The 11,013-nt window shown below is 42.0% G+C and overlaps 2 protein-coding genes across 2 annotated transcripts; both read left to right on the top strand.

The window, feature by feature from the left end:
* The first annotated feature begins 2,890 nt into the window (after positions 1-2,890).
* On the top strand, positions 2,891-5,137 carry LOC143023012 (uncharacterized). The gene has a single exon (XM_076181451.1). The coding sequence runs from the start codon at positions 2,891-2,893 to the stop codon at positions 5,135-5,137; it is 2,247 nt and encodes a 748-aa protein (XP_076037566.1).
* Positions 5,138-5,958: 821 nt separating this feature from the next.
* LOC143023011 (ATP-dependent DNA helicase PIF1-like) lies at positions 5,959-6,705 on the top strand. The gene has a single exon (XM_076181450.1). The coding sequence runs from the start codon at positions 5,959-5,961 to the stop codon at positions 6,703-6,705; it is 747 nt and encodes a 248-aa protein (XP_076037565.1).
* The last annotated feature ends 4,308 nt before the right edge of the window (positions 6,706-11,013 follow it).

Genomic DNA, 11,013 nt, shown 5'->3' with positions numbered 1-11,013 from the left:
GCGCGTGTGTGATTAAGGACACTTTTGTCTTCCTGTATGTAAATTTCACGACAAGAACTCATATGCACAGACGTGGGTCACAGGAACGCTTTGTAAGCAGACGAGATTTTCGGATGAATGTGGGTTGGCTTCCCAGCGTTAATTAACGCCCATCTTGTACGTACATCAAGGGAAATTCAATTCTACAGTATACAGTAATCCGCATATAATATTTCATGCTAGTTATACAGAATATGTATTTATTTATTATTATTATTATTATTATTATTATATATATATATATATATATATATATATATATATATATTGATAAGTATTTTAGACAAATTATTTGGATGATGGAGAACATAAACATAGGGGAAGGCTCGAAACCCTAAATACTCTAACGTTTCGTTCGCGTAGAACTTCTTCAGAAAGTGTATGTAGAACTGCACTTGAAGTTTATGTACTAAATCTAATTACCTTTGCGGACACTTGGGAAAGGTCGTTTTTCTGGCGTATTCTAGAAGTTCTACGTGAACGAAACGTTAAAGTGTTTAGGGTTCCGAGCGTTCCCCTGTTTTTTTGTTCTCCATAATACATATATATATTATATATATATAAAAATGGAAATGGTCAAAACTAAAATTTTTGAACGAAAGTGCGTGACCCGAACAAAAGGTAACAGGGGGTCATGGACCGGGGTGAGTGTTTTAACAGTGATCTGGCGCGGGGACGGTCTGGAAGAAAACGATTTATACGGTTACTATACACAACAACATGGGTGTATACATAAAAAAATATTTCTCTCTAAACCTTCGAACCTCCTACTCCGGAAATGAGTCATAAAACGGAATTACGGAATTCTGACAAAAGAATCTTTACGAAATATTAATGAGAAAATATTTACGAAATATTGCCAAGAGAATCTTTCCCAAATGTTAACAAGAGAATCTTTACGAAATATTGCCAAGAGAATCTTTACGAAATATTGCTAAGAGAATCTTTACGAAATATTGCCAAGAGAATCTATATACATAAAAACGGAATTACGGAATTCTGACAAAAGAATCTTTACGAAATATTAATGAGAAAATATTTACGAAATATTGCCAAGAGAATCTTTACCAAATGTTAACAAGAGAATCTTTACGAAATATTACCAAGAAAATCTTTACAAAATATTGCTAAGAGAATGTTTACGAAATATTGCCAAGAGAATCTATTAATTAAATAAAAATGGAAATGGTCAAAACTAAGATTTCTGAACGAAAGTGCGTGACCCGAACAAAAGGTAACAGGGGGTCATGGACCGGGGTGAGTGTTTTAATAGTGATCTGGCGCGAAGACGGTCTGGAAGAAAACGATTTATACGGTTACTATACACAGCATGGGTGAGGCACCAGTGGAGAAAGTACGAAGAAATCGGCATTTCTGGAAGTGGGTTACTGAAGTGAAGAAGATTAATAAAAAGTCTCTCGGTGTAAAGGATTTGGCTGTTTTGAAACGTGAACATGCAGTCAAGTTTCCTGATCTCTATAAGTCTTCCAAGGGATTTTCTGTCAGAGAGTCTATAAAGTTGTTTCATCGCAAAGTGTTGTCGTTTAACGACACATTAAAGAAGAATCGACAGTTCGAGTACAAGGATTCAGACTTTGAACATCTTGGAGTTTACAATGGGGATGTTTCGGAGAAAGCTCTGCAAGGGTTTGAGAAACATTACTGGGTTTAAGAATTTTATAAAAGCGGGAGCAAAAGCTGATCACGTTGAGTATCAGAAGCTCAAGAAGTACTGTTGTAAGAGGAAAAACACGGAACTTAACCAGGTCTCTGGTGAGGTCGTTGAAGCTGGGAGTGCTACTGTGAGTTCAGTCACTTCGACGGGAAGCGGAAGTGGACAAGACCAAGGAAGTGGACCAGACGAGGAGGGTGTACCGGATCAGTTCGTCGACTCGGTGGCGGAGAATATACGGATTGTTCGAGAGAGGCAGCTTGAATTGGAACAACAATGTTTGCAACGTTTGCAAGAAAAAAAGAGGTTAAAGAAAGAACGAGAAGCAGTTAAAGAGGCGGAAAGGGATGCCAGAATCAAGAAAAGGGAAGAACGTGAGGCGGAAAAGATGCATCGACAGGTTTTGTTGAAGAATAAGAAACAGGCGTTCCGAGTTAAAAGCAGTAAAAGAACAGTTGAAATTGTTACGAGCTGGGCTCATCGGGGATAAAGATTTGTCTGAATCGACGATTAATCACTTAAATATGGTCAGAAAGGAACGCAAAGATAAGAATTTTAGGGCGGATTATGTGGATTCAATAGCAGTAATATCTGATACGCTTGAAGGTTATTTACGAGACCAAGCAAAGATACCGCTCCATAATATTGGTACAATAGGGGACTTCAAATGTAAGCTTTGTAAATCGCTTCTATGGGCAGGAGAACGTAAGACTATTTGTTGTAAGCAAGGACAAACGCCTCAAATCCAGTTTTCAGAGCTTAAAAACTGTATTAAAAGTATGTACGAAGGAAATTCTCCGTTATCTAAACGGTTCCTGGACAAGATCTGTGGGTTCAACGCGTTGTTCTGTTTCACATCATTTACCACTTCAAGCAAACTCCATGACCCGAGCGAACTAACATTGTGTTACAAGATTCAAGGGAAAATATACCATACCATTGGACATCTCAACCCCGAAGCGATCGCAGGTAAAAAGAACCCTTTTTGGAAACCTATTTCTTCATTCCTGGACTTATACTTCTATCATGATAAGGAGGACCAGATTAAGTAACGTGTACAACACATGGATCGAAAGGCGAAAAACGAAAAAACTCTTAAGCGCCGAAAGAGAGAGAGGAAGTGAGTTCAAACGAGGATATCATTTCCATGTTCTATGATTACTTGGTTCAGTATAATGAATGTCAGACGGGATCAAAACCAAGGAACATAAGGGTCTGTATCACCTTCCGTCTGCTTCATCACAGGTTGGTGGGATTGTTAGCTTTGAACCCAATAGAGATCCATTGGAGATAACAATTACTTCCCCTTTGCCCGGTTCGAACTTCAAGACTACAAGTTTGAGCCATTTGAAGTTCCATTACGATGCTTTCCAGTATCCTTTGTTGATCCCAAACGGTGACATCGGATATTGTCATTCCATGGAAAGGTTATCCAAAGTCCGTGTTAGAGGTCTTGAACCGCCTGAAGAAGATGAGTGTGACGCCTCTACGGGGCCATCAACTTCGTCTACTTACAAGCGTTTATCCCCGTGTATGTTCTACTCCTTTCTTTATATGGAGCGGGAAGGCGTTTTCAACCACATAACCAAGTGTAGAAGACTGTTTCAACAGTTTGTTGTGGATAACTACGTGAAAGTAGAAAGTAATAGGTTGTCATACCTCGAAATGAACCAGAAACGGATCCGAAAAGAAAGAGCAGACATATTATGTCTTGGAAGCGATAAAGTCGCTGATACAGGTCAAAGGGTTGTGTTGCCCAGTACTTTCATTGGAAGTCCCAGATATATGAAAGAGCGTCAACAAGATGCGCTTACATATGTTACGTGTTATGGATCTCCTGACTATTTCATAACCTTCACTATGAACCCGCATTGGCGGGAGCTGCAAGTTGCTATGGATGATACAGGTTCTGCTGGAATACGGTCGATCGGGGACCGCCCAGATTTAATTAGTAGAGTATTCAAGTTGAAGGTTGATAGTTTGATGCATGATTTGGTATCTAAACAGATCTTCGGAAGGGTGAAGGCGCATCTTTATGGTGTGGAATGGCAAAAACGTGGACTTCCTCATGTTCACATCCTCTTATGGATGAATGAGCGTGTGACAGCTGAAAGGGTTTCACGTATAATATCCGCTGAAATCCCCAACAAAGAAGCTGAACCCAGGTTGTATGATGTCGTTACAAGGTGTATGATCCATGGACCGTGTAAGGGGTACGATGAGTCTCTCCTATGTTGCCAGAAATCTAAGCCAACCGCTTCGACATGTGGAAAGGGCTTTCCTAAGACCTGTAGAAACGACTTAATGTTCGGTAACAATGGGTACCCTCAGTACAAACGTAGGTCCATCGGAGAAGGCGGGGAATCTTTTGTTACCAAGGTTAAAGGAGTGAAGAAGGTTATTGACAACTCTTGGGTTGTTCCTTACAGCCCCTATCTGTGTGTGAAGTATGACGCCCACATCAACGTTGAATGTTCAAATTCGATTAAAGCTATAGCTTATGTCACGAAGTATGTAAACAAGGGGTGTGATAGGGTCCTGTTCAGTAAAACTACAAAAGATGGGACCGTGAATGAAATTAGGAACTTCCAAGAGGCGAGATATATAAATGCGAATGAAGCAACATGGAAGATATTCGGGTTTGACATATACAAAAGTTATCCCCCGGTATCCTCTCTTGACTTACACCTTGAGGGCGAAAACGAGGTGTTTTATGACGAAAACTCATCTAAAGGGACCGTAACAGCTAAAGCAAAACAAGATACCCAATTAACCGCTTTCTTCAAGTTGTGTGCGAAATCTGATGAGAAGTTCGTCTCCACGTTGTATTATCATCAGATGCCTCAACATTTCTGTTTTGACAAGGCCCATTCGGTTTGGAGAGAAAGAAAAGGTAACACCTTTTCTTTGGGACGTATTCGTGCTGTTTCCACTAAAACTGTTGAGTTGTTTTACCTTAGGTTGTTGTTGACACATAAGGCGGGCCCTACTTCCTTTGAGGATCTCAGAACAGTCGAGGGTGTGACATATCCCTCTTACCGAGAGGCTGTCAAGGCCTTGGGTCTCTTGAGTAATGAGGAGACATGGAAGACTACTATCTTAGAGATAATCAATCACACCAACGACAGGTACCGTCTCAGAGAAACGTACGCCAGCATGTTGGTGTTTTCAGACCTTGAGGACCAATCCGGTATCTGGGAGGAGACCAAGGATCTATTTGCAAGCGATTTCCTTCACCAGAACAACCTAACAGAGTATAACGAGGAAATCTACTTGGACGCGTTAGACGATATCCAAAAACATGTTTGGAACTGTGGAGGAGGCCTTATCACCACTTACGGCTTACCTGCTTCTAGGGGTGGAGAGAAGACTTCAAACGTTATTCGAAGAGAGAAGTCTTACAACAAGGAAAAGTTGAAAAAATAGGTTCAATCAAAACAAGACCTCTTAAATGATAAACAGAGACAGGTATATGATGTGGTCATGTATAGGGTGAATAACCAAAAGAAGTATGAGAATAATGGAATCTTTGTAAACGCTGCCGGAGGCACAGGAAAGTCCTTCATCTTGAATATGTTACTTGATACTGTGCGGTCCGAGGGGAAGATATCGTTAGCTGTAGCGTCTTCAGGTATAGCAGCTACTGTTCTTAACGGGGGTCGAACCGCCCATAATATGTTTAAGATACCATTGATGGAGTATAATGAAATAAGAGGGTGTTCTGTTAAGAAGAATTCTGAACTTGCAAAGTTGTTGGAGATGACATCGTTAATCGTGTGGGATGAGATCGTGATGGCGAACAAGAATACGTTAACAGCTCTTGATATAACGTTGAGAGACATCTTGGGTAATGAACGGTTTATGGGGGGAAAAGTGTTCGTCTGCGCTGGAGATTTCAGGCAAATATTACCTGTCATTCGAGGTGGAGGTAAATGTGATGAATTAGAACATTGTATAAAGTCCAGTTATATGTGGCGGGACATAACAAAGTTGGAATTGACTGAAAATGTGCGTCTAAGGAAAGGTGATGAAAAAACATTACGTTTGCGCGCAAGTTGCTGGAACTCGGATCCCAGAAACACGGACCTTTGGAACTTGAGGAGGGGTTCGGTATTCAAGTCAAAACAGGTGAAGAGTTAGTGGAAAAGGTTTATGGTGATTTGGAGGAAAACTTCTTAAACATTTCCTATTTTGAACAACGAGCAATCATATCACCCACAAATGATGATGTCGACAGTGTTAACTCTATGATACAAAAGAAAACTAAGGGAGAGGAGAAGACATACTTTAGTGTAGACACCCCGGTCGAGGAAGGAACTGATGTCCAGACTTCTGTGTTTAACGCTTTGACAAGCCCTTCTCTTCCACCACATCAACTTAAAGTGAAGATTGGAAGTGTTGTGATGGTTGTCAGGAACATTTCACCGCCTAAACTGTGTAACGGATCAAGAGTCTTGGTAACTAACTTGAAAACGAACATTATAATTGGTAAGACCTTAGGTGGTAGTCACCGGGGAGAACAGGTTATGATTCCCAGGATAACACTAGAAGCTAGCGACACCCCAGTTAACTTTAAGCGCAAACAGTTCCCGGTTAAGCTTAGTTACGCGATGACAATAAACAAATCTCAGGGACAGACGTTTAACTGTTGTGGAGTACTTCTAGATACTGTTCAATGTTTCGCTCATGGTCAGTTGTACGTGGCCTGTTCGCGGGTTACGTCTTGGGATTCTCTTTTCATCTATACTGGCTGGCATAAAGTAATCGAAAGCTATAGGTTGAGACCGGCCGTTAACTGTGTATATGAAGAATTGCTCTCAGACAACGAGGTAAACAGTCAAGAACTGCCTTCGGTGCCGAGAGGTAGGGAAGAAGACGAAGAAGTTAACACTCCCATTCCTGAAGAGGTCCCAGAAATAGGTGTTGTTTTAATACCAAAGGGGGTGAGGAAACTGAAAGGGTCCCTGTCACGAAAAGGGAGCTGGAAGAACTGATTTTGAGCCTCAAAGAAGAAGGATCTTCGCCGGCTCGGAAAAGGAGGAGATATGAAGATGAAGCCGAGGACAAAGAAGATGAAGAAGACAGCTCGAGTTCAGATGAACAAGAAGTAACTGACGTTTCCGCTGTAAATAATGTGTGTAAATAAAATACTGTAGCAATATCACGATCTTTTATTGATCCAGTGTCTTATGTTTACTATGACACATCATATGATGTAAGACACGCTTGACGGGGTAACCAGTGCGCGTTGCGTAAGGGCGCGTAGCGCCCGGCGAGTTAAGCGAGCAGCGCCGCAGGCCAAGCCCCCCGGCGTAGCCGGGCCGGCGCAGCCGGTGGGCTTGTATATATAAATATATATGTGTGTGTGTGTGTGTGTGTGTGTGTGTGTGTGTGTGTGTGTGTGTGTGTGTGTGTGTGCGTGTGTGTGTGTGTGTGTGTGTGTGTGTGTGTGTGTGTGTGTGTGTGTGTGTGTGTGTGTGTGTGTGTGTGCGCGCGCGCGCGTGTGTGTAAGTGTATCTACTGGCAACCATAGGGGGGAAGGGGGAGACAATACAATGTGAGGTGGGGGGATGACCTTACCCCTATCGCCTGACCAACACATAAGGGTCAATCTGGCGGAAATATCTCGGTGACCATTTGGGTTATCAATTTATCACATTTAAAATGACCATAGCTTAAGTTTATATTTTTGTCAAACGTGCCTGATATTAAGCAGGATTCTATTATATTTCTTTCTTGCAGGCTTTTTCCTTTAGCTAAAATTGTTGCCTTAGACCAATCAATATGATGGTTGTATAATGCTTTATGTTGGAATAACGCATTGTTTTCCTGGGCAGATCTCACACTATATTTATTATGGGAAATCCTTGTTTCCATTTTTCCCTGTTTGTCCGATATAACATTTTTGCAGTCTTGGCACGGTATTTTATAGATCACACCGTTGGAGAGGTCATAATTAAAAGCTAGGTTTATCGCCACTTATTTTGAGTAGGTGAACAAGTCTAAGAAAATTTTCATGAAAAGGAAGAAGTGTATTTAGTTGCTTATGGTTTCCTTGTTATTGAATGCAAATTTTGTGAAAGCGTTTCTTGGCGGTGTTGTGACATTGATTAAGAATATGAATAGAATATCTTAACTTTTCCCCAATATTCCGGATAGTTCTAAATTCATCATCAATAAATTAAGGATCGGAAATCCTGTAAGCTCTCAAGTACATGGAAATAAAAACTGATCTTTTTACATTGATGTGGTGATTGGAATAAAAATTAACATAGGAAAGAATATTGGTAGGTTTTCTATAGACTTTAGTTTTCAGAGTACCATTATCTCTAATAATTTCAACATCTAAAAAGGGTAATCTGTTGTTATTTTCTATCTCAAGAGTGAAGTTAATGGAGGGTACCAGTGAATTTAAATTAACAAGAAAATCATCAATGGAATGATTATTAGGCCAGAAACACAAAACATCGTCTAAATATCTGAACCAAATGACTTTTTCATCTTCAATAGTTGGTAATAAATATTTTTCAAAATATTCTATGTAAATGTTAGCTAAAACCGGTGAAAGAGGATTTCCCATAGCCATCCCGAAAGCCTGTGTGTAATATTTTCCCTCGAAGACAAAAGAAGAATTATTTACACACAGACTTATTAATTTGATAAATTTTTTACAAGGGATACCATCAATACTGTTACCTGGAATATTTGGGAGAAAGGTTAAAACATCTTTAATTGGGACAAGTGTAAAAAGCCCAGTGACATCGAAACTAACTAATTTGTAAGGATAACCAATGTTAAGAGATTTAATCCTTTGAATCAAGTCTTCACTATTTTGAATAAATGAGTTAGAAATAGTGCCTACAAATGGAGAAAGCTTTGTCACAAGCCACTTAGAAAGCTTATAGCTTACAGAGCCTACAGAACTGATGATGGGCCTAACGGGATGATTTGGTTTGTGAATTTTAATAAGCCCATACAAATAAGGTGTTGAAGGATTTGGTGTAGAGAAATGTTTAATCAAATCTTCTCTGCCTTTAAGTAAAGTTTTTAATTCTTTATGAAAAATCTTATCAACTGAGTCACTAGGATCTTTGTTAAGTTCAGAATAAGTGTTTTTATCTTGTAAATGATCAATTACTTTGTTATCATAATCACTTTTATCCATAATAACCAAGGTGTTGCTTTTATCAGCCTTAGTTATGCGTGGAGTGGAGTGGAGATGAAGTGGAGTGGGATGTAGGCAAACATGCAAAGAAGAAAATAAAGAAAATTAATGAAGACAAATAAAAGTGGAAAGAAAAATAGAAAAAGAAAATTAAAGCAGAGACAAAATGAAAGAAATGAAACATAAAAAAAATTAAACCGAAGAGAAAATGGAAGCAAAAAAGAAAATGGAAGCGGTGAGAAAACGAAAACGAGGAAACAGAACAGGAGGGTAGCCAACTAGTCGAATACGATCGACTGGTCGATCACAAGCCCGTTTTTAGTCAATCACAATCCTGTTTTAATTCGATCACACTAGTGCAGTACAGAGAAGAATGACCAAAATGATACATGGACTCAGAATTTTGCCTTACGAGGAGAGGCTTAGTCATCTTAACTTACACTCTCTGGAAAGACGCAGAGTGCGGGGTGATCTAATAGAGGTGTTCAAGTGGATCAAAGGCTTTAACTAGGATGATGCAAACAAGGTCATCATATCAAAACAACAGGGCAGGACTCGCAGTAATGGATTTAAGCTGGACAAATTTAGATTTAAGAAGGAAATAGGCAAGAATTGGTTTACTAACAGGGTGGTCGACGAATGGAATAGACTTAGTAACCACGTAGCTAGTGAGCGCTGAAACTATCAGTTGTTTTAAGAAACGATTAGACAACTTTATGGATGGAGATGACAGGTGGTGATGGATATGGAGCTGCCTAGTGCAGGCCTCATGGTCTCTTGCAGTCTCCTCCTTCATTCTTATGTTCTTATGTGCAATTCGACCTTCGGAAGTTGTCCTGAAAATAAGACGCAACAGCATATCCAGGCACTCGCGATACTTGGATTGTTAGATTTCTCTCTCTCTCTCTCTCTCTCTCTCTCTCTCTCTCTCTCTCTCTCTCTCTCTCTCTCTCTCTCTCTCTCTCTCTCTCTCTCTCTCCCTCTTTCTCTCTCCCTCTTTCTCTCTCTTGTCTCTTTCACAACCTCCCCTCCCTTGCTCGCTCTTCTTTTTCACTATCCCATCTCGTGCTCTCTTCCCCTGTACAGTTTTCTCTCTTTTACTCTCTTCCTCTGCAGCGCCCAACCTAACCTAACCTAACCTAACCGAGTTAAACCTGCCTTTGACCTTCAAACTTAAACTAATAGTTAACCCAGTGCCGCCCCCCCCCCTGACCACAACTAACCTTCCTCCCCGCACCGCCTCACCCAGGACACCCCTACGGATCCGAGTCGACCAGCATGCATGCATTCTTTCACCCCTAAGAAGGACAGAAGCGCTGATCACTCACAAAGAGATACGTGTCATTTTAGTAAGGGAGGGGGGGGCTAGAAAAGTGGGGGAAAGAGGGTATGGGAAAGGAGAGGGGGAGGACAGGGAAGAGGTGTGGGGGATAGAGGCTGGGAGGTTGAGGGGTGGAGGCTGGGGGATGGGGGAGGAGGCTGGGGGATGGGGGTGGAGGCCGGGGGGATAGAGGGATGGGAGGCTATGGGATGAGAGATTGGGGGTTGGGGATGGGGTAAAGGTTGGGGGGATGGAGGGATGGGAGGTTGGGGGGATGGAAGCTGGGAGGATGGGAGGTTGGGGGATGGAGGGATGGGGTGGAGGCTGGGGGGATAGAGGGATGGGAGGCTATGGGATGAGAGATTGGGGGTTGGGGATGGGGGTAAAGGTTGGAGGGATGGAGGGATGGGAGGTTGGGGGGGATGGAAGCTGGGAGGATGGGAGGTTGGGGGATGGAGGGATGGGGTGGAGGTTGGGGAATGGAGGGATGGGAGGTTGGGGGGATGGAAACTGGGGGATGGAGGGATTGGAGGGTGGGGGATGGAGGGATTGGGTGGAGGTTGGGGGATGGATGGCAGGTTGGGGGATGGAAACTGGGGGATGGAGGTTGGGGGATGGAGGGATGGGGTGGAGGATGGAGGGATGGGAGGTTGGGGGGATGGATGGCAGGTTGGGGGATGGAAACTTGGGGATGAAGGTTGGGGGATGGAGGGATGGGAGGTTGGGGGAATGGATGGCAGGTTGGGGGAATGGATGGCAGGTTGGGGGGATGGATGGGAGATTGGGGGGATGGGTGGCAGATTGGGGGATGGAGAC

Source organism: Oratosquilla oratoria, unplaced genomic scaffold (genome assembly GCF_046742065.1).
Source record: "Oratosquilla oratoria isolate Oo_2021 unplaced genomic scaffold, ASM4674206v1 SCAFFOLD274, whole genome shotgun sequence".
Taxonomy (NCBI): Eukaryota; Metazoa; Arthropoda; class Malacostraca; order Stomatopoda; family Squillidae; genus Oratosquilla; species Oratosquilla oratoria.
Note: the sequence above shows the minus strand (reverse complement) of the source record. Positions and strands in the feature narration are given on the sequence as shown.